The sequence below is a fragment of the Pleuronectes platessa genome, chromosome 5 (genome assembly GCF_947347685.1).
Source record: "Pleuronectes platessa chromosome 5, fPlePla1.1, whole genome shotgun sequence".
In the NCBI taxonomy this organism is placed as follows: domain Eukaryota; kingdom Metazoa; phylum Chordata; class Actinopteri; order Pleuronectiformes; family Pleuronectidae; genus Pleuronectes; species Pleuronectes platessa.
Window position 1 is genome coordinate 2,797,129 of NC_070630.1, and position 25,532 is coordinate 2,822,660.

Here is a 25,532-nt window from a genome sequence, read left to right on the forward strand (position 1 = left end):
TTAATGTATTATCCAGAGAGAATCTTTTATGTTTGGCGGAGGCTTGTTATCGAAGTGATGATAGTTAATTTAGAGCCACTTTAAGCGAATCATTTATTGAACACATTATCACATAAAAAGACAAAAGAAAGATTAGTACCCATGTATATTTTATATCTTATATATTCGTAGCCAATTCATTCGGGAGGAGAAGAGCTCTCACTCGGGTCAAAACTTTGGAAACCAAACAGAAGAAGGCAAAGCATAGCTCGAGCTTCACTCAGCACAGTCGCCTCACAGTGCCACAAGATTATTAATAACATCCATCATCGTTACAGTTCAATATTAAAATAACACAGCCACTTGGATATACTGCATAATATATTTATATCAACTCTAGAGACCTTTGTAACTTGAACAGCGTCTACAGGATCATGCTCATTCTCTTAGCGCCATCTAGTGGCCTCTCGGAACAGTTACAGTAGTAGTACAATCAGAAACACAGCATTTAGGGGGGGTGGGGGGGCGGAGCCAGCACTTTGCACCATTTACAATCTCTAACAGGAATATGTACTTATTATTATGATTATGATGTTAGTCAGGCAGAGGGATGGAAACAGGGTCAGAGTAACTATGTTGAAAAAGGGGGATTTCGACCCATTTCAGGGGTTTGAATACAATCTTCCTTTGCAGCAGGAGGAGTTTGTTGGTTCCTGGGAACACGCGTCACTCTGACTTGAAGTCAGAAGCTCATGAAACCTCGACGAGGCCACATTCTGTTTTAATACGTCATAATTTCACATGTTTATTTATTTTATTTCGAGCTTTTCACGTTCACATGAATCAACAACTCTCCCGGAGTGATTTTTTTTAAAGGGACGCGTGTTTTAACCCCTTTACATCAACACAAGTACACTTTACATAACGGTGCAGCAATTTTAAACAATATTTTGGTGTATTTTTCATTCCTTGGTTTTCAATAAGGCATTGTTCCCATGCACTGATTTCAGAACTGTTGCATGCGTTTTTTTCGTGCGGACTGATTTGAAATCTGCTTTAAATCATCAAACTAAATTAATTTTCAAAAGTCTGCAAATTGATTTCCGCTGCTTGACACAACAAAAGAACAAAATAGACTCTCACATCAAACCCATAAATATAAATACAACCCTAAACGTGCGTGTGTAGCAAAATACAAAAAAACTGTAAAGTGCACGTGATTTATAATAAAGGAGCTAAAACACGCTTGTCATGTAAAACAGGTGGATTCCCGTTAAAGGGGTTAAGATAAACACGCTGTAGGCACAGTTAGCACTAACGCTAAAGTCACAGGGCACTTCCTGCTCCATCACTTCCTGCCTGTCTTCTCTACATTCTATTACAAACAAGCTGGCCACTAAATAATATTCCATTTATTACAACGATGATCTCGTCTGGTGTTTCTCGGTTAAGATGCGCGTGTTTACATTCCGGTAGGCACAGAGGAAGTGCTGCCCCCTGGTGGCAGGAGGGTAAAACAGTGTAGAGGTGAAGATGCTGGATTCCAGAGGTGGGCTGCAGATCTCCTGGTCTAGGCGACCACCCACTGCAGGATGCTGGTGTCTTTCCCCCCCGTGGAGATCAGGTGACTGTCGTCGTGCAGGAAGGCAACGTTGGTCACGTGACTGCTGTGGCCACCGTACTCGTGGCTCGGAGCCTGGACACGTGCAGAGGAAGAAGAGAAATGGTTTTAATGGTGGAGACGAAGACGACAACAGGATCAGATGTTCAGCAGCGATACCGTCTACAAGTTAGATTCAAGACTTTTTAATTTAAGACCAAAGTTGTAATGGAAACGAAGTCAAATCTGAAAATACTCTTAGAGACTCCACCGTCTTGATTCCCATTGTCCCCAGTTTGAAAGACTTTGAACAGCAAAGTTTGCTTCATGAGAACTTTGAGGGTTTAAGGACCATGAGTACTTATTATCATCAAGCTACTTATCGTTAAACTTGCATTCCTCCATGTTCATAAACTAACTAATCAATTTCTTAATATAAACTTAAGAGTAGAGACATTTTCACAGTGACGGGCCTAAGAGGTTAGGAGCTATCTAATCTGATCTTGTGAGAGAACCAGATATCGGACTCATGGTTTGAATTCTTCACTTGCTCATTTAAATATTTAACAGTGAATTGATCTTTCGTCTTTATATTTGTGCGGATCTGGTTTTTTATATTCACGATGTCAAAACCGCGCTCAGGTTGACAACAAACTTTTTGTGTCAATCAGTTTTTCATGAACTTCAAACGTCACTTTTTGGTTTCAGCCACTAAATGTGTGCAAACCTTTTAGGAGGGGTGTTTCTAACTATAAACACGTTTAAGTATTTACAGTGTCTGTGCTAACGGCCTCCAGCTCCTCTGCACAGACAGTTATTAAGTTTACTGCTCCACTTTAAAAAGGCTGTGGCTCAAAATCTTATTTGGTTATTTCTGCTGAGCTTTCATCGTGTTTCACTGAGTTCGTTAACAAGTGGAGGGGAGCGGCGGCTCGGCTCAGGCAGTGAACTGACCCTTGGTTGAGAGCAGGGGAAGGAGAACAAGTGCACTTTGCCGAAGTCGTCAGCAGAGGCCAGCAGGGATCCGTCATGTGACCGGCACACGGCGTTGAGGTCGGTGCCGTCCGCGCCATCAGGCCAGACTCCTGAGAGACACAGGGAGAGGGAGGTCAGTGAACAGGTGAGAGAGGAGGTGAAGGAGGTCAGTGAACGTGTGAGAGAGGAGGTGAAGGAGGTCGAGGGAGTTTCATCCACCTACCGAAGGTGGTAAAGGCCAGAGTGCAGGTGGAAGTGGCCCAGTCCAGGTTACGCATCGTGTCCATGCTGGTCACATGTTTACCACTGGAGGCCTCCCCTAAGAAATACAAACCAAAAAATACTTCATTCAACAACATGAATTTATGTTTGAAACATTAGAGTTCATGTTAAAGAAGCACGATTCAACTTTTTAAGTCACAGCTTCATCTGTCAGAATCAGCTGCAGCACGTTGAAGAGTGAAGCTGAACTGAGATCAGTTTAAAAGACTCAGAAGTTATTAAAAAACAGAGTTTATCTCCAATATTCAGCAGGAAACTTTGAAATGTGAAGAATTCTGAACAGAGTTTGGTGGATTTGTTACAGCAGCAGCTCTTTTTGGTCAGGAAGCAGAGGATCATGGGTAATATCAAGCTTTCAGTTGTGTGTTTCTCTTTATGACTCAGACATGTGGCTGCAGGGGGCGCTGTTGCCCAGTGAGTTACTCAGGTGTTGCTCTAGAGGGCGAGTGACGTACAGAAGAGGATCTCGTAGTCTCCTGAGTTGGTGACGAGGTACTGGCTGTCCTGGGACCAGTCCAGGTGGGTGACGAAGCTGGAGTGACCCTGAGGGACCAATGAGAACACGGAGCACGTCAGAGAACATGAAACTCTCAGGCAGTTTGTTGTCTAGTAAACAAACGATAAGACTAAATGAAACGAGGTGTTTATCTCAGGAAGGTGAACTCACGGTGCATTTCCCCACGCGGCTGTACTTCCGTCCGTTCTCCTTCACGGAGTAGATGTAAACAAAGTTGTCGTGTGAAGCCACAGCCAGGAAGTTACCGTCTGAGGGAACAGGGAGAACAGAGAGATCAGCTGACAGCTCCAGTTACATCAGAGTCATGAAGGCGTGCCGGGTCGGGAACAGCTGATGTGTTTTTACCTGGTGAATACCTGATGTTGGAAATGATCTCGTTGCCGTCCGTGTGCATTGAAACCAGATCCCGGGTGTCGGTGTCCAGCACCAACCACCTGCAGCACACACAGTCCGGATCAGTGACATCATCACAGGTTACACTCTCCAAACAATAACTCATCTGTCATATTCCTGCCGACCTCATCACTTTGTCTTTAAATGCAAACAACTCCTGCAGCTTTGTAAACTTGTCTCTTGATCATAGTTTTTCATCTCTTGAATTAAATGTCTTGTTTACAGGCTAATTATATTTAGTACTTTACTGTTTATCATTTACTTTGTTTTTACTCTGTTTTATGTGTATTACAATCTATTTTGAGCTATTTTATTTATTCGGATCTGTTTTATTGCTGCTTACTGACTGACTGACTGATCTTTATTATTACCACTATATTTCCATTATAATGTTAATTTTATTGTATTTATTTGTTTGTCTGACCAGGAAAATGCAGAAAAACCTTCTAACACGTCCCAGGAACTTGATTCACATGTAATTTACCTTTTGACCTTTTGATTTGACTTTTTAAAATCTAAAAATAGTCACAATACAATGTAAAATAAAATGATACGTTAACCCAACACAAACAAAAAAAGATTTAATTACACAAATCAATAATTGACTAAATTTGTTTGCATAAATCTAAAGTCACACGTGTGAAAAATCTGTAAATCAGCCATTTATGCTCCGATATTGTTTTTAACCAAGAAATTAATTAGGAAAAGTACATAAATATAGTACAGTATTATAGTACAGTTAGAGTATTACTTTTTAAATAGTATAATACACAGTGCTGCAGTTTATATAATTTACCTAATCTTTAAACAAAGACATTCTTCCATTATGAATTAGTTTACTTGTCATGAAAGTGCCTGTAAGATAAACTGAGCTCTACAGCTTCTCATGATTATTGTTGTAAGAGATCGATCAGTTGTCGTGTTGTGTAATGGTTGTTCCACCGGTTGTGAATGTTGTGTGAAGCGTTCGATGCCGACCTTCCAGTCATGGTCCCGACGGCCAGAACCGCTCCGCTGGGATGGAAACCTGCCGACCGGCCTGGATCCTGCAGCGGAGGAGGAGATGAATTAATCTCAACGATGTAACTATTAAAAACAGAATCAATCTTTTATCATCCTGATGTTCTCAGCTTCCTCCTCACCTCGATGGTCTTGCTCCACAGGGGCTGATGGGAGTTGGTGTCCCAGAGGTGGACCTGCTTGTCCTGGGAGCAGGTGGCGAACTGCTCCATGGACGGATGCACATCCAGACCCCACAGCTCGTCGGTGTGACCCTGGAACACATCACGCCTCCGTCAGCTCAGGAGGGAAGGTGGAGAAACTAAATCTGTAAAGAGTGTGTGTGTGTGTGGAGGAAGGTCTTTTAAAGGTGTGTGTGTACCTGTACGATCGGGGTCAGTGTGTCAGGGAACGCCGCCCTGATGATGGCGTTCTTTGTGGTTCCAACAAAAAGCTCTCCTGGTTTTCCCTCAGTCAGAGCGCGAATGGGACCAAAGGCCTCGCCGACCTGGACACACACAAACACACACAAACACAAACACACACAACACACGTTTAAAGAATTCCCTTTCCTTCTTCTCTCTTTCATCCACAGTCCAGCTCCATCACCTCCATCTCCGACTGCTTCCTGTACTCGTGGTCCCACAGCGCCACCTTGCGGTCCTTGCCTCCTCCGGACACCATGGTGCCGTCCTTCAGGACACACAGGGAGAAGATCCCGCCCTCGTGGGCCCCCGACACCACCTGGCTGATGCGGTGACCACCTGTCAATCACAAACAGGAGTCACTGCTTCGGAACATCCTGTCGTGTTTCTAACGTGAACACCAGCTGGAGATTTAAAGGTTTGGATGAGAAGGAGTTATTCAGGGTTGTTTCTACCTTTGGCCCAGATGTAGATGTTCCCACTGGAGTCTCCTGTGATGGCGTCTCCGTTCTGAGCGAAGGCCACGCACAACACGTACTTTGGTTTCTCATGTTTCTAGAAGGGAAAGAGAGAGAGGACATGACGCTCAATTTCCTTATTTCAGATTAGAAGATTGATTTGAGGATGTGTGGGGGGTGTTGTATCTGTCTTCATACCTCGAACAGGCCCTGTCTCTTGCTCAGAGTGTTTCCCTCCATGGTCCAGAAGTTAATGTGAGACTTTCCACAGGTGACGATCAGGTTGGCGTCGGTGGGATGGAACACGGCGCCCAGCACAGAGTCGTTGGAGCACTGCAGGGACGGAACACAGGACCATATAAAAACACGGATCTATCACAAACATTTTATATCCATCACGACAGATGTATGAATGAGATAAAGGTCAAAAGGTCAAGGGTCAGATACCTTCACATCAGCCAGTTGTTTCTCCTTCTGCCAGTTCCAGACGGACAGGACGTGGTCGTTGGCGTCGTCCACGGCGCAGAGGAAGGCGCCGCCGTTCTGATAAGAAGAATAAAGACTCAGATCTTAGATAGAATTTATTAAAACAGACGAATGTGAAGCACCAGCTCACTAAACTCGACAGGAAGTGAAGCTGCTCACCGACTTGGAGAAAGTGACACAAGTGACGGCTCTGTCGAACACGCCCATCCCGAGGACGTGCAGCGTGTTGAGACTCACAGAATCCCAAACACGAACGTGAGGAGCCAGCAGCTGAGTCAATACAAACACACTGACATTCCATCACAAGAAACTAAAAACATTTAAAAATCTATGTTCATATGCAAAATGTGTTTATTCCTTCATCTTAATGGTTAAGAGCAGAACTATGTCTGGATGTACAAGGAGGAGAAAGTGTGGTTCTCACGTTACCTTCCCATCTTTAGAGGTTCCGGCCATTTGCCCCGTGGCGATGGTCACCATGTCAGGATGGACACTCAGGCTGATGAGAGGAAAGAAATTGAAATATTATCTCATCTGTGTTATATTTGTATCCACATTTTCTTTATGGAGGAAGGAGTCAAATCCTGGAGGAGCTGATTCAGAGGCAAGAACAGTGAAGAAACCAGGACCAAGATTTATATTGACAAAATAGGACAAGGAACAACATTTAAAGCCCAAAACATGTTTTTATAAACTCATCGACACTCGAATTTGTCAAATTCTGTGAATATCTTTCATGCAATTCTGACTGAATGAAGTTTATTTAAGTGTAAACCACAGTTTTATGATTCTGGAGCTGGACTCGAACCGACGGCGTGGGAGAGGAGGCCACATTTGTTTCTCTGCGGAGACCAGCGTCTTTTCCCAGCATGCCCTGGGGGGATTGGGTTTGTTTACGTCCCAGTGGCTCCACTCTAGGAAGTCCACTGGCGCTCATCGAGTAAACCACAACTCCCAGTAATGTTAAACCCAGTCAGCTGCAGGAAGACGTCATTGACACGAGAACACGAGAAATATTGTACTTTACTTTACAACTTTACCCCCAGTATTATTAATAATACCCAAATTCCCATAACATACGATAATTCCATCTTTTAGATAAAACTAATAAACAATGATGTCATCAGGCGACTCATCGTACGTCTTGTTTATGTTTCTTGTGAAGTCTGCGAATGCAAATCAAAAATCAGTTTTTTATGCTTCTCTTCTTACGAGAAAAATATGAAAGAATTTAATTATAAACTATTTATTTATTGTTTAAGTATCTCTAGTGTTTTCTCGGATACGACTCCCTCACTTCCTCCCATCGCTGGTTTTGACTGAATCACACACGTGGACGACCGACTGGAGAAATAACAAATCTAAAATATAATAAATCGAATCCTTTGTATTTAATGAATATCTGTGTCTTCTCACCATTTGACGTCGTCGTTGTGGCCCAGGTAGTGTCTCTGCTGCTGCTCCTCCGTGTTGTACAGAACCACCACGGAGGCGTTGAAGTACACGATCTCTCCCGTGGGCAGCAGGTAGAGGTTGGAGCGGCAGTCACGACCACGGTACCCGTACCTGGGCTCAAGTTAGGGAATCGAACCGGAGCGAGCTGGAGAGCTGAGAACCCAGAATGTTCTCAGGAGTTCAGTTCAGAGGTTTTTACTGCACGCTATTCTACTTTAGACAGTTCTGGATGAACAGCAAATAAAAAGCTGCTTCATCGAGAACAAATTTCAAAAAGTAAGTAATAAGAAAAGATAAAGGAAAGATTCTATGACCCAGATTATTCTCTATACTATAAATTGAATGATAATAAAGTAAAATATCCACTTTTAGACAAATGATTGACCTTTCTTTTAAACAGATGACAAAAGTATATAAATAAATGCAGAAATCAATCATTAAATACATAAATAAAAATATATATATCAGGTACAGTTATTTCTGTATTTCTACATTTTTTATTTATTTGCTTGTCCTTCCTAGTGCGACTCATTCACTTCTCCACTTTACATCCACTCAGTGTGAAGGATACACCCACTGCAGCTTCAGCTTGCGGTCCGGCAGCGCCACCTTGTGGTCGAGGCTGTAGCTCTCCCTCTGCTGGTCGGGGAGGTGCATGGTGACGGGACGTCCTCTCAGGAACATCCTCACGTATCCATCCTCTGACGGGCAGAGGAGAGAAGAGAGAGAACGAGTGAGGAAAGGAAGAGAGGAACAAAAAGGAGGAGACACAGGATGCACGTGTGAACTTGAAAACATTATAGATTGATGATATCTACAGTTTATTCATTAAAACCCCTGTTAGCTGTAATGATCGAACATGAGTCAGCAAATCCAGTTCTTCATGAACCTTTAAATCGATACTGATGCTTGAGAAACAAACATGCTCCCTAGTTCCTCCCTCTGTCCACTGGTAACTGCTGCTGTTATAATGAGATGCTTCAGAATCAGTTCTTCTGTTAAAGACAGATTTCCAGGGACGACTTCTAGAGGAGGTTTGATGTTTCTAACGAGAACTAATGTCTCGAAATGACAGAAATAAAAATCCTTCTCAGGGAACGTCAAGGCTCCTTCAGCCTAATTAACTGTCACACATCGTCTTCCTCTCTAAAGCTCATTAAATATAATTAAATCAGACACACAGAGACTTTCACACACGGATATAAAGCTGAAGCTTCTCACCTGAATTCAAGGCGCATTCTTTTGATTTGCTGAAAAAGAAGAAGAAGGAGAAATGAATGAAACGTCTCCTGTGAAGTTTGATCTGCAGATCAGCTCGGTCAATATCAGTTTCATCATCATCACTTCACACAGAACATAACAGTGTTTATTAAAGCTCCTGAGGCCTCGTCCCATCATATCTTCCTATGACACTGAATTATTCATTCTTTCTTCTTCTAGCTGGATCATCACTCGCTTTCACAGTAACTGAAATGTTCACGGAGAGAAGAGAGAGAACAGGTCCCAACTCCAGTGAGGAAGAAAAACTGTTCACATCTGTAACTGCTGTGAAAATTACTTCATCCAACAATTAGAAGTTTGCACATAAAAAATGTAAAGCGTTGTATTTACACCAATTACACAATGTTAACTTTTCATCACTGAAATAAACGTGTTTGTAGAAAGACTTTAATGTTGATTTTTGATCCATCTCAGCTTTAGATCATCTGTCGTTCTATCGGTTGCAGAGAGAGTTGGAAAAAAGCTTTTTTTAAATATGCATGACATTTTTTTATAACTTTTTTATGATGTCATTGATAATATGACATCATATCATGAGACATAACCAATAGCAGTATTAGATTGTCTGATATTTTATAGAAATATTTTGGGAAATGTGTTTTTCTGACCAGATTTTTGTCGACCTTGAAAGTTACAGATCAGCTTGTAAAGTTAATAACCTGCCGATAAACTCCTGAGTAATATTGAGAGCAGATCTGGACCCAGACCTGTCTCTGAGAAATCATGAAGGAGTGTTTCTTTCAAGACGGTGAGAAGTGACTCAGAGGAAAAGTTACTTCACATGTGCTCTGAAGTTTTGAATCAACACTGGACAGACTCTTCTGTGTGTGTCTCATGTAAAGAGACGTTGGTGTTAAAAGCTCAGATTTAAAATCCTGACAGAAAAAGCTCCAGCTCATTTATCTCACTGAACGAGAGAAGCGTTGGAGAAAAGAGGAAAAGACAGAAAAAGAAAAGCAGCCGTTAAAGCTGTCGAGTTGAAATAGTTAGAAAATCCGTCAAGATGGTTGGAAGAGAAACTTCACCTCCCTGAAATTCAACACTTTATTTTAAGAGAAAGGCCTGAACGCTCCGAGGCAACATGCAGAGGGAACAGACTGTGAGAAAGTGGGCGTGTCAGTCTGATTAAAGCTGCTGCAGCAGCCCTGAGCTAAATCCTGTGTCCCTGGACACAGATCAGCTTTTGTCTCATGAATAAAGACGTCTCTGAAGTGGCTGAGGACAGAAGTTGATCAAACAAGTGAGCAGGGACGTCCTGTGACTGTGAATGTGCAGCTGAGACAATGGGACACGAGAGGAGGAGGACGGACGGAGAATCTCTACAATCATCAGACCGGTCACTCAGAACCCATCGCTGCCTCATCACTTTACAGCTGGTCCTGAATCAGCTGTCTGTCGATCACCCGGAGCCCGCCCCGCCCACCCTGACCTGCCAGGAGGCCATCAGCCAACCAGATCATCAGGATGCTGGCAGGTGGAAATCACCACAGCAACAGCAGTAAAAGGTAAGGCTTGATAAGATAAAGGGAAGCGGGGGGGGGTCTCCTCCTGCTCGGCGACAGGAGGGAGGACGCTGAGCAAACAGAGTAAAACTGAATAAACTCCTGCTTCTCCCACATCATCACAAAACTGAAGGGAGGAGAAATAACAGTAGAACACAGACAGGTGAAGAACTTCAGCTCAGTTCTGTAAAGTTTACAGATATTTCCTCCTGTGAGTATAAAAACTCATCCTGCTCTGGATCCTTGTTGGTCTGTGTTCACCTGCACTCACATTCTAGTTTGGTGCCATTTCACTGATTCACAGTTGGAGAAATTAACACGCAAAAAAATATATATATTCAAATAAATTAGCTTTGCATTCGGAAGGAAACGTGTTCCAAGCATAGTCTGACATGAAAGAGGCTAAATCATCTTGATCGCCCCCTGGTGGTTGGATATAGGTCATAAATCCGGCCTCCTCCATGTTAGCAAATGGGACGTGGCCCAAAACAACAAAGTACACACAGAATAAATCTTTCTCTAAGAAAGTTTGGTTCGCTCAACATCACGACCACCACTGCACAGACTTTAACACCGAAGGCGTTAAATGACGGGGCCCGTATCCGACATGATATAATGTTACCTGTATTTACAGTTGAAGGTTCCAACACTTATTACAGGTGTCTGTGTGTAATTTGAAGTCTTAGAACCGGATGAGCAGTGTGTGTCTACACAACCTGACATTTGTTTAACAGGGAGTTACTCTGTGTCGCTCTGAACAAGTCACATCAGGTTCTCATTCTGTGTTTTTACAGATCAACGAGAGGAGGGAACAAAAGTTAAATCTATCTTAAAAAGCCCATCGGACTTTTGTCTCTTCCCAAATTCTGTGAAGCCGCTGAGAACAGATGAAAAGACGAAGTCGACTGATCTGAGGCGCGGCTGCTGGTCTCTGGTCAGCTGGAGGCGAGCAGCTCTGTGAAGGCTCCACATAAAGGCCTGTTTGTCTCTGTGTGTGTCTGTGTGTGTGTGTGTGTGTGTGTGTGTGTGTGTGTGTGTGTGTGTGTGTGTGTGTGTGTTTGTGTCTGGTCTGCCAGTAAGCTGAGGCATGGCCTGGTTCCAGCCAATGAGAGGACGGGGAGATTGATCCAGAGCCTGTAATTAGTGCAGGGGCATGCTGGGTAACGGGCAGAGCCCATGCGGCTGCAGTCCGTGTCACCAGGTTTCCAGGGAGATGGAATGCACCAACACACAGACCACTCGTGAACAAGGAGCGCTGACCGGCCTGCTCACTGGGAACACAGGGAACCAGAGCACTGATGAAGACGAGCGAGGCTTCCTCTGAGAAACGCTGCATCATGGGAGAGTTTGGTAAACGTCAGGAGACTTTGAGAGGAGCTTTGTTTTGCATTTGGCTTGAATGTCAAACTCCTCCAAAAGTAGCTTGAGCTGCACTAATGGGCACAGAGACCCAGTTCTGAGAGAACCCATCACAAGTGTTCACCTCTGGTATTAAAACGCTTCCTGTGACCACATGTGTTCGTTTCCTCAATAACCTGCTTTGTATTAAAATGTGTTTCAATAGAGATAAGTCTGCAGAAACAGATCACAACTGGTTTCAAGTCTTTTTCAACAAAGTTCCAACCGAAGACTCAAGGATGCAAATGTCACTAAGCATGAAGCCTTTGTGTGATCGTGTGTTTTAGCTTGTTCATCATCTGTGTAGTTATCTAATCTAATAAGGATCTAATAATAAGGAGTAATATCTGTCTGTGGCTGTAACACCTTCAGTCACCACATTCCAAACAAGCAGTTTAACAGGCGCTTCACTGTGTCTTCTAAATGTGTTTCCCTTGTTCAAACATGAATTCTGTGCCTTTTGTTGACAGAACATGTTTTTAATGTTTATTTTGCCGTGTTTTTTAACTTGTTAAATATTTATGATCATGAGGATATTTCCCGAGGCGTCTGATTTGTCCCAAAATCAAACTGGACGCATGATTGAATTCGTCTTAAATCATTTATGGGATGAGGATTCCTCTCAGCAAAGTGCTTCATGCAGAGACCACAGAGATGCAGGCTGTGGTCTGAGTGGTGGGTCATAACCCCCTGAACCGTGTGAGTGCTGGGAACAGTGGGAGTGTTCCGGCTCCATTAGGACTGGAGTACTGCGGCGGTTCGGCTAATGGACACAGACACGTCGGGTCGGCTCCGTGGTGAATATGACACCAGACTAATCCGACACTGACAGACAATGCGGTATATTCAAGAGAGGAAGTGAAAGAGGAAACGATGTTAATCTTTCACACATGATGCAGATTATTTTATAGCTTCCTCACTCAGAATTTGCATTTTTTCGGTCGGTTCAAGGTTTGATTACAAATTTTAATTTTAGAATATGGATGAGCTATATTTGTGGTTTTGTCCCAGACAGATACACAAGATAAAACTAATTTCCCTCTTCCTTGTATTTGCATGAATTCACACCTGTTGCAGTCATTACCCTTGATTTTAAAGATATTTCTTTAAGCTTAAATGAATATAAGAGGCAGTCACTTTGGTTCATTGGTCTTTGTGGTGCAACATGCAGTCAGACTCATGGTCGATATATCTGCTCCATGTTAAGCAGGAGCCGCGATCGATGTTGTCAGTGTTTCTGCACGCTCAGCAGAATTGGTTTTCGTACCATTGGCCCGTCTGTCTGTGGTCGTGTCCCGCTCGTCCACGTGTCCACAAAGAAACTGTCTCTGCAGCATTTTGTGTGAGACGCTCAGATAGAAGCCGTCCTGCACGCTCGAGAAATTAATGAGTTGATTAGAATCACAATGGAAATTCTTCCTGATAAAAAATGTGCCTCTGCAGTGTGTGATGTGTGTGTTGTGTGTGTTGCGTGTGATGTGTGTGTTGTGTGTTCAGAGCAGCTGAGCACAGTGTGACTGGTTCCTGTCGCTTCACATTCACTCTCACATCTACGTGTTTCATAATAACTGAGCAGGAATGTGACGAGTTTCATTTGTTCAGACGATCATTAGAGAAACAACGGAGCCACTGACGACACGTAAACAGGAGAATAAAACATAACACACTTTTGTGGGGCGTGATGACAAACCTCTCCCTCACAACACATCTTGTTTCCATTAAAGTCAGATGCCTTTTTTCTTTTTAAGACGACAAACAACAAGACTGTAAATTATCGTCTCACGTTTTAAATCAGCAACAGAAACTTTCTAATTTGTTTCTTCAAACCAAACAGAATTGATATAATTAGTATTTTGTGCATTTGCGTCCAACCTCCCTCTTGTAATTTGATCTGTGTTCCATCAACACAAATGTTTCTAATTGGTTTCATGTTCTCTCCAAACAGCCCCCCCCCCCCCCCCGCCCCAGCCCCCCCACCCACCAACACAAACAGGGGAAAAACCCTCTGCATCAAACTGCTTGCTTGACAACAGTTTCGTGAGACAACACAACTTCCATGTGTGGTTGTGAAGCAACACAACAGCCGCTGCCTGTGTTTGAACGGGAAAGATCTAAAACAGCTGCAGCTGCAGAAACAAACCAAACCTCACTGAGCTTCACTGTTTAATCTATTCAAACATTAGTTAAACTATAAATGAGGGAGGAGCTGGGTGTGGCACCTTAAAGAGCTGATTCTGAATCTGCCTTTTGCATTTTGAATAAAAACTAGAGCTACTCAACATTTTCTTCATGGTTTAACAATGAATCATCGAGAGCTTCTCCTGTAAAAAGAACAACCTTTACCCATAAACCATCTGTGTCAATCATTGATTATCTATTGTAAACGAGCCGTTTACCTGGAGGACTTCTTCATGTCGGCGAGTGTTTCCGTTAGAGTCGAGAGCAGAGAGCAGTCAGAGCAGTTCCTGTTCTGTTCAACAGTCACAGCCACAAAACAACTTCCTCCTTCTCTCTGCAAACTTTTAGCTCTGCCCGAGGGCCCCGGCAGCCAATCACAGCGCACTTCCCGTCTGTGCTGACCCGCCCCCTCATGCATGGGAACCACAGCCCTCCCTCGCTTTACTGAGAGCTGCATGAAATGTGATCCATCAGCAGAGGAGAGGGGGAGGAGGGGGGGAGAGAGAGAGAGTAGAGGGGAGAGAATGACAAGAGAGAGAGAGAGAGAGAGAGAGAGAGAGAGAGAGAGAGAGAGAGAGAGAGAGAGAGAGAGAGAGGAGGGGAGGGGAGGGGAGAGAGAGAGAGAGGGGAGAAGAGCGAGAGAGAGAGAGGGGAGAGAGAGAGTGAGGGGAGAAATAGAGAGTGTAGCGGGGAGAGAGAGACAAGAGAGAAGAGAGAGAGAGAGAGGGGAGGGTAGAGGTAATAGAGAGAGGAGAGGGGAGAGAGAGAGAGAGAGAGGAGATGGGAGAGAGAGAGGAGAGGGGAGATAGAGAGAGGAGAGGGGAGAGAGAGAGAGAGAGAGAGAGAGAAAGAGAGAGAGAGGCAGAGCATAGAGGGGAGAGAGAGAGGAGGGGAGATAGAGAGAGGAGAGGGGAAAGAGTGGAGAGAGGAGAGAGAGAGAGAGAGAGGAGATGAAAAGAAAGAAAGGAAGTTATTGGAAAGAAAGATAGGAAAGTAGAAGAGAGGAAAGGAAAGGAGAGAAAGGGAAATGTAAGAAGAGAGGAGATAAAAAGGAAAGGAAATGGAAAAGGATAAATGAGAGGAGACTAGAGGAAAGTAAAGTTTGTCTCCTGATGACCTTCGTGTTGTGTCCACTCGTCTCTGGGACACGTGGACACTTCACTGTGCGTCAGACTCACGGTCTGTTAGACAAACTCATGGAGACACCTGAGTTACAGCAGGTCGACGGGAAGAGCTGACTGGGGATCAGCTATGATGACGAGACACATTCTACTGAGGAAGACGAGGATGAAGATGTGCTTCTCTCTCTCCTCTCACAGTCTGAATAATTCAAAACCTCTCAAACATCATGAGAGCAGCTTTAAAGTTGAAGAAACTCTGAACCTACATCACCATCATCTTCATCACATGCACAGAGGTTCAGTAATCTGTGAACCATCCTGATGACAAACACAATGAAGATATAAAAACTTCACTTTGACCTCAGAAACTTTTCTAATGCTTCAGTGAAGTTCAGGTAAGTTTGGTTCTCCATGATTCTGTTGTCTGCAGCGGCTGGAGCGAATCCCAGAGAACTGCATTTAGCTGGAGACAGGCTGCACCTATCACATCTGAGTCCAGTGCTTTGACTCTACCAATGTGATTATATACTGTAAATATTAAACATATTAAACAACAAACGAACATCTTCAATCAAGCAGAACAATTTATAAGTTCATGTGACATCATCAGGATCAGTTGTTAGTAGGGGTGCACCGATATTTGTTTATTTTGTTTTTGTTGTTCTTCAGTCACCCTTTTGTGCCAGGAAAATAATTAAATCATTATTTAAAAAGCACTATTTTATATTATTTCAGCCCTTTATCACTCTTATCTTTTAATCAGCACAAATTCAATCAGATTTATGAAAAAATCTTTAGTTTAACTAAACTTTATTTAAAGGAGACATATTATGACCATTTTACCACAAGTTGATATGGTTTCTTGGGGGTTAACTTGTGTTCTTCTTGGTGTGTGAGTGCACCACCCCCTAGGGATATAATCTGGATGCCAGATTGGCAGGCTGCAGAAAACATACCAATGACCATCGGCCATGCCCTCGGTGAAAGTCAAGTTTATTACCGATGCACCGATGGCAGTAAAGAAGGCAAATATCGGTGCACCACTAGTTGTTAGAGATGATGCTCATGGAAACACTGGAGACATTTTTTCTACCTCCACCCAGGAGGTTATGTTTTCACCCCGTCAGTGGATTTATTAGTTATAAAGAATAACAACTATTTCCTCTAAATCCAGCAGGATGGAGTCGTTACCTTTTGCCCCCGGATGAGCTGCTGGAGGAGGTGGTTCGACTCCGGCTCTCCGCCCCCATCTCCCTCCTCACCAGGGTGAGGCGCTCTGTGGACATACTCTTCCTGTAATAACAGAGAAATAAAGTTTAATCAAATCGAGCAAAATTCACACTTGGAGCCCGACCGAGGCTGAAGCCAATACCAACAATATCGTTCCGACATAAAAGGATTCAGACACCAATATATCAGCTTAAATATATATATATATTTACATATTTCATTTAAATAATGCATCAATGTCGTTATCAAATCCTTGTGACAAGTAAACTGAGGCTTGATATTTAACAGTTTAACAATAAACAAATACAACCATATATATAGAACTTATTATCTACATTGTTTGTTCAGTAAAATAAAAGTTTTCATACGATTTGACTGTGAAAGGATTTTATATCTGACTGTTTGTTTTCAGGCTCTGATGTCGACTGTCCTCTTCTTACCTCTTAATGGACTGCAGCACTTCTTTCTTGGGAGAAGACGGGGAGGACAGGAGGCGTTTCTGTTGAGTGCAGCCGTTACTGAGAGGTCGGGAGGGAAGCGCCTGCAGCAGCTGACGCACTGAAATCAACACAAACATCATCAGGAGAAGAATAAACGATTTCACACACAATTCATACAACAACTGACCAGACCTTTGAGCTGTATGTGAGCTTGTGTGGTTTTAAATCCATTAAATCATTATTTTCTGTATTTGACACGAACATGACGAGAATCCGACTCCCACACGTTCTCACAACTTTCATTCTTTCCATTCAGTTTAATGGGTTTTCAGCAGAGGAGGTGAACATATGGAATAAAACATCAGTTTAGAGTTGAAAGAAGCTTTCAGCGGTTTACTCTCTAATCTGACAATAATTACTACAGCTCCAGTTTGTGTTTGACAGGGATTCAGGCCTCGTCTCGTGTGGACACGTCCCCTCCATCCACACGACCTCAAACAAGCATGCCAGGCCAGTAGGGGGCGATACCGTCTATCAACCATCCGTCAATGATGTTGTCTGCTATTCCAGACAGCATAGACTAGTATAAAAAGAGTACTTTGAATCACAAAAGGTTAATCAATGTACCACCATTTATAGTGAATTAAAGTTATGGTACTAACCCTTGTTGGGCGCTGCTGAAGCTGCGGTGGCCAGAGGTCTCCTCCCGGCAGCATGGCCGCCCCCTGCTGGCTTCCCCTTGCTCTGCTCCTCGCAGTAGCCCAGTCGGCGCAGGGCGTCGGCCAGAGCGGCTTTCAGCAGCTGGATCTCATCCTCCTGCAGCTGCAGCCTCTGCTCCAGGTGGGACACCCGGTCCTCCACGTCCATGTTGCTGCTGGCCGACACTGTGTCATCTGGACGGGGGGGCAAAGAGAGGGTCACAGTTTGAAATGTAACAGAGTATTAAAGCTCGAAGTTTAAAAGAGAGCAACATCTGTTTATTATGGGAAAAGTAATGTTTAAAATTCCAATCCACAATATTTAACAGATTTTGCTGAGTTGTGGAGATCATGACGCTGCTGCTGCTTTAGCATCTGAATATTTAGACATAAACACAAAGAGCAGCTTTAAGTGTTAAGAACATCATCTGCTGCTGCTGCTGCTTTGTCCACTGCTGGTTTTGAGTTTCTGTCCCTGAACAGGATCCTTCTCTGGTTTTAATAATTCAGACTCCGAGAGAAAGAGAAAGAAAAACACCCGACAGCAGGTTGTGTGTTTGTTTTGTGTTTGTTTTGTGTGGAGCGAGGTGGCGATCATGACGCTTTGGCTTCACTAGTGCAGAGCCGTCACGTCGGCCATCTTTATTTACAGTCAATGATCTCATGTGCTTCATATTTGTTTTCATTTCTCAAATGAATTTCTGGGTCAAGTTTACGATTTAATAAGGAACCGTCGCCCGAAACCTGGTTTAACCTGCAACAGGTGAAATAATTAGAATCCAACGTAAAACATAGTCTTTTAAAGTAATACCTTTATTTATATTTATGATTATTGGAAAATTTTAGAGCTGCTGCTGATTCCAACTGCCTCCACCCCACACACACACACACACTGCTTCCTCTGCCTGTGTTCCTCTTGAACCTCCTCCAGCCTAATCGTCCACCATCCCATCCTGATGACGTCACTGGACGGAGGCCCACAGCGGATTATCAGCCCGAGGCTCAGGTTAACAGATTACAACCTGAGTAAGTCAAAAACCAATTTGGTCAGAACATCTCATGTGAAGCTCTCGGTTGTAAGAGTCTGCAACAACCACGTCCTCGTCCTGAGGAATCTAAATGTTCGTACAGGGAAGAGTCCCAACTTTCAAACTCTTATAATTTATAGCTTTCTAAGTTATTTCATTCATTTTATATTAATTCCCTTTTGTTTTGTAAGTTTACAACACTTGGCTGTTTTAAATCTGACTTATATATAAACTTAGGTCTTATATTCTCCACATAAATGAAACTGACGAGGGATTTAATGTAAATATTTAGTAAATTCTTCAAATATCAAGAGTCAAACACTCATGAGCTGAGATGAATGTTTCTCCTGAACAAGAAACTCCACAGATTTCAACCCTTAAACCTTAATTTAATTTTCCCTATGTACATTTTATTATATTTTAGTGTTTTTATGAAAACAAACAGTGAATACTCATAATTTTTCAATTAAAGCATCCATTTAAAAGAATTGGATCTTGTCTCTTCTAATGAAAAAGTTGTTTAAATAAAAAAAACAGCAAAACAGCTTTAGAACATGTTTCAGTAAATCAGTGAGTTGAAGCGATTGTTAAAATATTTGTAGAATAACATAAATTCATTGAAGGAAACCAGCTTAAAAATTGAAATATAAACAAAAAGCTAATGCTAATAACTCTAACTCCCTTCCTGTTATTTCAATGCAAACATCCCAGTTGTCATTTGTTCACTATCCAGAGCTGTGAGCCGCAGCAGAGTCAAATATGAACATTAAACCAGCAGTAAAAGATCCAGACTCTTCCAATGGGGACGTTGCAGGTCACACGGCCGCTCCCAGCATGCATCACTTCAGCACAGGAGTCACTGTAACTGTATCACATCAGTCAAATGAGGCAGGAAGCAGCCGCAGGGAAATCCAGAGTCAGATTTACATACAGAGGAGACGTTTGCATGTCAGGACCTGTGGCAGCGTGAAGTTGTAAATTACTGATTAACATCCAGCGACTAGCTTTTTATTTCCTTTTTCGTTAATAACAAACTTTAATAGCTTTAACTTTCTGCTGAATCATCCACTGCAATAACTAAATACCCCAACAAATGTCCAGGTCCACTATCAGAAATGTGGCTCTGATAAAAAGCCTCATGGACTAAGAAGAAAAATCTAATTCAATTATTACATTTGTGCTTCTTACATATATTAATAATTCATATCGTCATGCTATCGTATAACAGAGTTTCCATAACAGCTGTTAAAGGAGGTTCAGCTTCTTTCTTCTTTTTTTTTTTTTTAAACAGCTGCCATCTTGTAAAAGCTTTTCATTCGTCTTCATTAATGTTTAAATAATGTTTCACAATCAATGGCCCGTTTAAAACTCCAGACAATGTAAATTAATAATGGAACGTTAAGTATTATTTCTATGATTGAGATAGAAAATCTCTTCCTACCGTCCTGAGAATGTTTCTTACTTCAAAATCCGTCATTTAACACCAACTGAGCATATCATTTATTTCTCTATACTAAAAAACAATGTGGAAAAAAAACACAAAGCAATAAAGATAAACAGAGATGAGCATTAATAGAAGTAGGAGAGAACAGATTGTAGGTGGGAGGAAAGTGAGAGTGAGAAAAGAAACGATTAGAGAGAGAGAGAGAGAAGATGATTAATTATAAACTGACCAGTGTAAAAATCCTGTTTCTAAACCACTTCAACCATTAAGTTCACTGAACTGAACAGAACGAGGACGAGGCAGCAACATGTTGAAAGATGTGGAAGAGACCAGTTCAGGCCTGAGATGAACTCGCTCTTTAACGTGAATGTTACTGTTCACGCACTTTTTTATGAACTACACGTGTTACTGGAGGACGCCTCTAGAGGGCGCACACAAGCTCAGCAGTATAGAACTACATGTAGAACTATCAGATTCAGATGATGGCGCCGTCATCGACATTTGGCATCTATCTATCCATTTATCTATCTGTCTATATGTCTATCTGTCTGTCTGTCCATCCATATATCTCTCTATCCATCTATCTATCTATCTATCTATCTGTCTGTCTATCATCTATCTGTCTGTGTATCTATCTATCTATCCATCCATCCATCTATCTATCTATCTATCTATCCATCTATCTATCCATCCATCCATCCGTCTATCGATCTATCTGTCTATCCATCTATCTATCTATCTATCCATCCATCCATCCATCCATCCATCCATCTAAAGATGAGGTTTGTCCTGAAGGAGGCGCCGTACAGAGTAAAGTTCTCTCTGTGACCTAAATCACTGTCTAGACTGGATTCCTTCTGATCTAAGCTGCACTGAGCTTTAACTTGAGGTTTACATGCACGTCAGCAGGGATTTAACCAACTTCCAACACTGGGATGTTGACTTGATGGACTTTAGCATCTGGGAGTTCATTTAACAACAATTTTAATTCATCCCCTAAAAAGGAAATCGTGTTTACACCCAGGTCCATGAGCAAGAATATACAAAAAACAACCGAAGAGTCTGTGATGAAACTCGGTGGAAAGAGGAAGTTAAAGAAATCAATCTTTATAACATTAGGGGGGTTTTAAGTGTTTCAACATTTTCCAAAAGAATAATTCAAAGATTGTGGATGAAGTGAATCAGGCTCATTAAGGGAACTGAAAAAAACATCCACCTGCTCTGGCCAAAAGGTGAAGAGATGCCGAGAAGCTGAATTCTGGAACATTTGGTTTGAAACCTTTAAATGTTTTTCTCCCCGAGTTTGTTAAAACTCACACAGATCTAAACATTATAATGATAAAATATATATATTTGATTAATCAGTTATTTTTCCCTGTAGGGAAAATGGTTTGCAGCAACAATTACAATTCAAACTAACTGTGGAGGGACAGAGGTACATTCAGCACACACCAGATGAAACACCTCATTTCTGTGCAGGTTTAGTTTGTGTTGTGTGATGACAAGGAAAAGAAAGAGCAGGAGAGGAGGAGGACACAAGATGAGAGAAGAGGAGAGAACAACGATGGAGAGATCGGCCGGGTTCACCTTCGTCTCCTCTACAGTCAGGACACCTGTTTCAAAACACTGCCAGGCTCTTCTTCAATTTGCCCTTGAATTAATCTCACACACTCACACCCACACAGACACACACACTTCTCGCGATAGTTGTGAGGACACTCGTTGACATAATGCAGTCCCTTGTCTCTAACCCGAACCTCAACCATCACAACTAAATACCTAACCCTCAAACAGGCCTTGGACATTCTGAGGACCAGTCAAAATGTCCTCACATGGATGTATTGAACAAAAATTTGCCCTCATAACTATAGATAGACAAGCGCACACTCACACCCACACACACACACTCACACCCACACACCCACACATTTTAAGTGTTACTTTAACACCACTTCACATGAGACATGGCTGCTAGATAACGAACAGAGAGGAGGTTGGTGGAGAAAATAAGTGAATGGATGGAGAGGAGGAAGAAGCCAAGGGGGGATGGAGGGGAGACGGCCATTAAGATATGGATGATGAAACACGAGGGGGGGTCGGGCTGTGTGTGTGTGTCTGTGTGTGTGTGTGTGAGAGAGAGCTGGACGATGGGAGGTCGGTGCAGGCCAGTAAGACGCCTGCTGAGATATTCATGGTGCAGTGAGGTGATGATGCAGGTGGAGCCTACCTGCCATCGTGCCTCCTGTCAATCAAGCAGTCGGTCGTCCACAGAGCAAACAGTCAATCTCCCACTCGCTCTCTCTCTTCCTCCCTGACAGCCTCTCTGGACTCAGACTCCCTCCCCCCTCCCTGTCTGTGACCACTGGTCGATCACTCTCTCTCTCACACACACACACACAGTCTCTCTCACACACACACACTAACACAAACTCCCATCCCCTCCTGCCAAACCACTCCCTCCTCCATCTCCACTTCCTACAAGCTCCCTCGCTTCCAGGTCCACCTCCTCCTCCTCCCTTCTCTTCGTCCCCTCCTTCACTTCTTCCATCCCTCCTCCTCATCGATCTGAGCCAGAAGAGGGTGGAGCCTGGACCCACACACACACTCACAATCACGCACACACACACACACACACAAACACACTCACACATACTGCCGCAGCAGCATCAGCATCTCTACAGCCAGGCACCACCAGGAAGAGACACCGCACAGCCAACCTCCAGGATCAATGACACACACACACACTCACACACACATCCACACACACAGAGACACACACACACAGTATGACTGGGCCACATCATCACACGTGTGTCACTCATTCTTTCACAAACAATTGAAGTTAACTTTGACTCGAGCCCTCGTGAAACGTCCTGTTGCCACAAACGACAGCGTCCAGATGTTTCAGGAAATCACTCAACTTTTAAACATCACTCTTTCTTATAGAGATGTTCCAAATACATCCGTCTCCTCCTTAAACCGATTCCAATACCTGAACTTTGGGCATCGGCCGAGTACCGATCTCAAACCAGTGCATTTAAAGAAATTTAAAAAACTAATTTGAACTGGTCTTTGCTGTTTTACTTGTGCCAAACCCAGTATCAGAATCATTTCTGAGGCCGGAATCAGAACCAGAACATCTCCTGGTACTGAAGAGGCTGTAGAAGAAGACGTCACAAACCGTCTCTGAAGGACAAATCCTTTAGTCTTTGGAATCAATCCCATCGGTAAACAAATGCCAATACTGTGAAAAACACTCTCTGACTAAATCAGTTAACGTGCCGTGATTGACAGCTTTACCCCCCCCCCCCCACACACACACACACACACACACACTGACTCAACCATCAGTCATTTCACTTTCATGCAACAGCTGAAAGAACAAACTGTACTCTGCACTCTAACACGCACACAGGATGCATGTGTAGCATCGTGCAGGTCCCACACCATCTCTTTACACCGTGAGAGTTCCTGGTGTCACCGTGTGACCGGGCTGCTCCTAAAGAACTGCTCAGAGAAAACCTGACACACAAAAAACAGCTGAGAACGTTTAAACTGTGAACACTGACAGTGACTCTCACCTGGAGCTGCAGCTGGTGTCAAACTTTACAAAGAGATTAAATCATTTAAGTGATTCTAAAAGTATTAATTGAATGTTAAGTTTGCCTTTTTTATATACTTAAAATCTTTGAGCTAATGTTGATAAATTGATTTATACTCAAAATGATATGTGGCCAGGGGTAGTTGTATACGACTGATATGATGTGAGTCTTAATGTTTGTTTTAAACAGCCTGGAGTCCCAGACGGGTGGAGTTTATCTCAGCAGGATCATTTAGATAAAGCCGGGAAGATTGTCCCCACTAGAGAATCTAAATCAACTCACTGTTTGACCGGACATGACACATTTGAAAACGCCCGAGACCAATAAAGCTATAAAGATGGTGAGCTGTGATTGGCTGAAGGTGCGAGCAGGTGGCAGAGGAGAACGGATCTGAAGAGCGTGGACGAGCTCTGGTTACAGTCAGAGGGCAGATGGTGGAGGAGCAGACCAACTGAAGGAGGAGAAAGAACGGAGGGAAGCAGATGGATGGAGAGAGATATAAAAAAAAGAGAGAAAGACGTTGGCAGATGCAAGATGAGGAGATAGAGACTCTGCTCTCTGTGCTGTGATACACACCTCTTCACTGTTTCCTTCTGACTTCATCTGACACTTAACACACACCTATTTTCAGACTCATATTTCAGCAGCTTCCACAAACATGACCTTATTCTTATGTCAAAATTCATGTAGTGAATGTAATTTGCATGTAGTTCTACTGCATGAAAGTTGTTCAATTATACTTATTTTGCACATACAAATACCATTACATGCAAAGCTCGTCACAACTTTACACAACAAAACCACATAATATATAAAAACTTACTCGACTACAATAACTTTACAATAAACAACAGTGTCAGTGCTGAATTAACGTATCTGTATACAGACCCCTGTTAATGGGGATTAGTTAAAAAAGTCTTCTGGAACAAAAAGGCCTTCAAAAAGAATCACTGTTTATGTTTTGTGTGATAAAAGAAACTAGTCGGACTGAAAACTATATTCGGAGCCCAGAAGGTGGAGTCTTGGCCCAGATATTTGTTGGCTCCACCTAAATATTTTACATAATATGATAAAAAACAACGTCTTAACAACCTAACACCAACCGAGAAGATCTAGAATCAATGTAGATTCAGCCCGTGCTGCACGCTGGCACACGACCACACACAGAATCTGCCTACACACAAAACAGATGACCCACGTGTCAGAGTGCGTGGAATCAGCTGTGTGGTGGAAGAGAGGCTGCAGACTCCTTGTGTTAATTAATTTAAATCCTAAATGGACCATAAACCAGAACTGAACCCATGTCTCTCTCTACACACCTCACTGAATGCATCTCTCTCCTGCCCCCTATCTGCAGGAGCAAATTCAGGTTTACTGTAAAGCAGAAATGTGCTTAGATTAAACAAACAGGTAGAAACAAGCAGATTCAATTAAAGGTTTTTCTTTGCTAACTGCTACAGATATTAACTTGAATGCCTTTTCAGAGATGACCAGAGAAGGGAAAGAAAAACCTGCTTCCTCCTACACTGGAAAGGGATCTTGAAATAAAACACACCAAGTAGCCTCAGCTTCTGTGGAGCTCACTGAGCAGAGCTGGTTATCTTCCAGCTAATGTCCCCGGGTGAACCCTGATCCCGGCCGGGAGCTGCAGGAGGCTTTGGACGACAACACTCACCAAACGGTTTGCATCACGGCACACGTTACAAACATCACAGCCTCGATCAGACGCCCCTCGCTGCCTCGCCACCTGCCGCTCAATATGTTGGTCTGAGGACTTTGGGACGGCGTCAGAGAGCCACATCAGATTAATTTGACTGAACACAAGGAGACAACTGGCCTCATGTTCAGCTTCTTTCTCTGTCACCACAGATGTAATCAGGCCTGGTGGAGTATTTGCATTATATTTGTGAAGCAGGATGTGATAGACACACTGGGCTGCAGGAGGAAGAGGAGATAATGGATCTGACACATCAGAGAAATGAGATACGAGAACACGATCCCTCACTTTCCTCATCTGATGACGACCAGCATCCTTCCCCCT

The 25,532-nt window shown here is 43.0% G+C and overlaps 1 protein-coding gene across 2 annotated transcripts in view; it reads right to left on the reverse strand.

Moving 5' to 3' along the window:
- Positions 1 to 76: 76 nt before the first annotated feature.
- eml2 (EMAP like 2) overlaps positions 77 to 25,532 on the reverse strand; it is a 26,487-nt gene continuing 1,031 nt past the window's right edge. The window contains exons 2-22 of one of the 2 annotated variants that reach the window (XM_053423222.1): positions 17,382 to 17,612; positions 16,720 to 16,837; positions 16,241 to 16,342; positions 8,791 to 8,819; positions 8,141 to 8,270; positions 7,531 to 7,680; positions 6,544 to 6,613; positions 6,274 to 6,384; positions 6,076 to 6,171; positions 5,827 to 5,961; positions 5,626 to 5,725; positions 5,355 to 5,509; positions 5,128 to 5,253; positions 4,889 to 5,020; positions 4,725 to 4,792; positions 3,699 to 3,787; positions 3,504 to 3,601; positions 3,292 to 3,379; positions 2,778 to 2,873; positions 2,534 to 2,664; positions 77 to 1,675 (exon numbers count right to left, since the gene is read on the reverse strand). In XM_053423222.1, the coding sequence (XP_053279197.1) occupies positions 1,550 to 1,675; positions 2,534 to 2,664; positions 2,778 to 2,873; positions 3,292 to 3,379; positions 3,504 to 3,601; positions 3,699 to 3,787; positions 4,725 to 4,792; positions 4,889 to 5,020; positions 5,128 to 5,253; positions 5,355 to 5,509; positions 5,626 to 5,725; positions 5,827 to 5,961; positions 6,076 to 6,171; positions 6,274 to 6,384; positions 6,544 to 6,613; positions 7,531 to 7,680; positions 8,141 to 8,270; positions 8,791 to 8,819; positions 16,241 to 16,342; positions 16,720 to 16,837; positions 17,382 to 17,612 (2,381 nt within the window). In that variant the 3' untranslated portion in view covers positions 77 to 1,549. Of the gene's footprint in view, positions 1,676 to 2,533; positions 2,665 to 2,777; positions 2,874 to 3,291; positions 3,380 to 3,503; positions 3,602 to 3,698; positions 3,788 to 4,724; positions 4,793 to 4,888; positions 5,021 to 5,127; positions 5,254 to 5,354; positions 5,510 to 5,625; positions 5,726 to 5,826; positions 5,962 to 6,075; positions 6,172 to 6,273; positions 6,385 to 6,543; positions 6,614 to 7,530; positions 7,681 to 8,140; positions 8,271 to 8,790; positions 8,820 to 14,146; positions 14,301 to 16,240; positions 16,343 to 16,719; positions 16,838 to 17,381; positions 17,613 to 25,532 lie in introns of those variants that run through there. The other variant, XM_053423221.1, reaches the window with a different exon arrangement.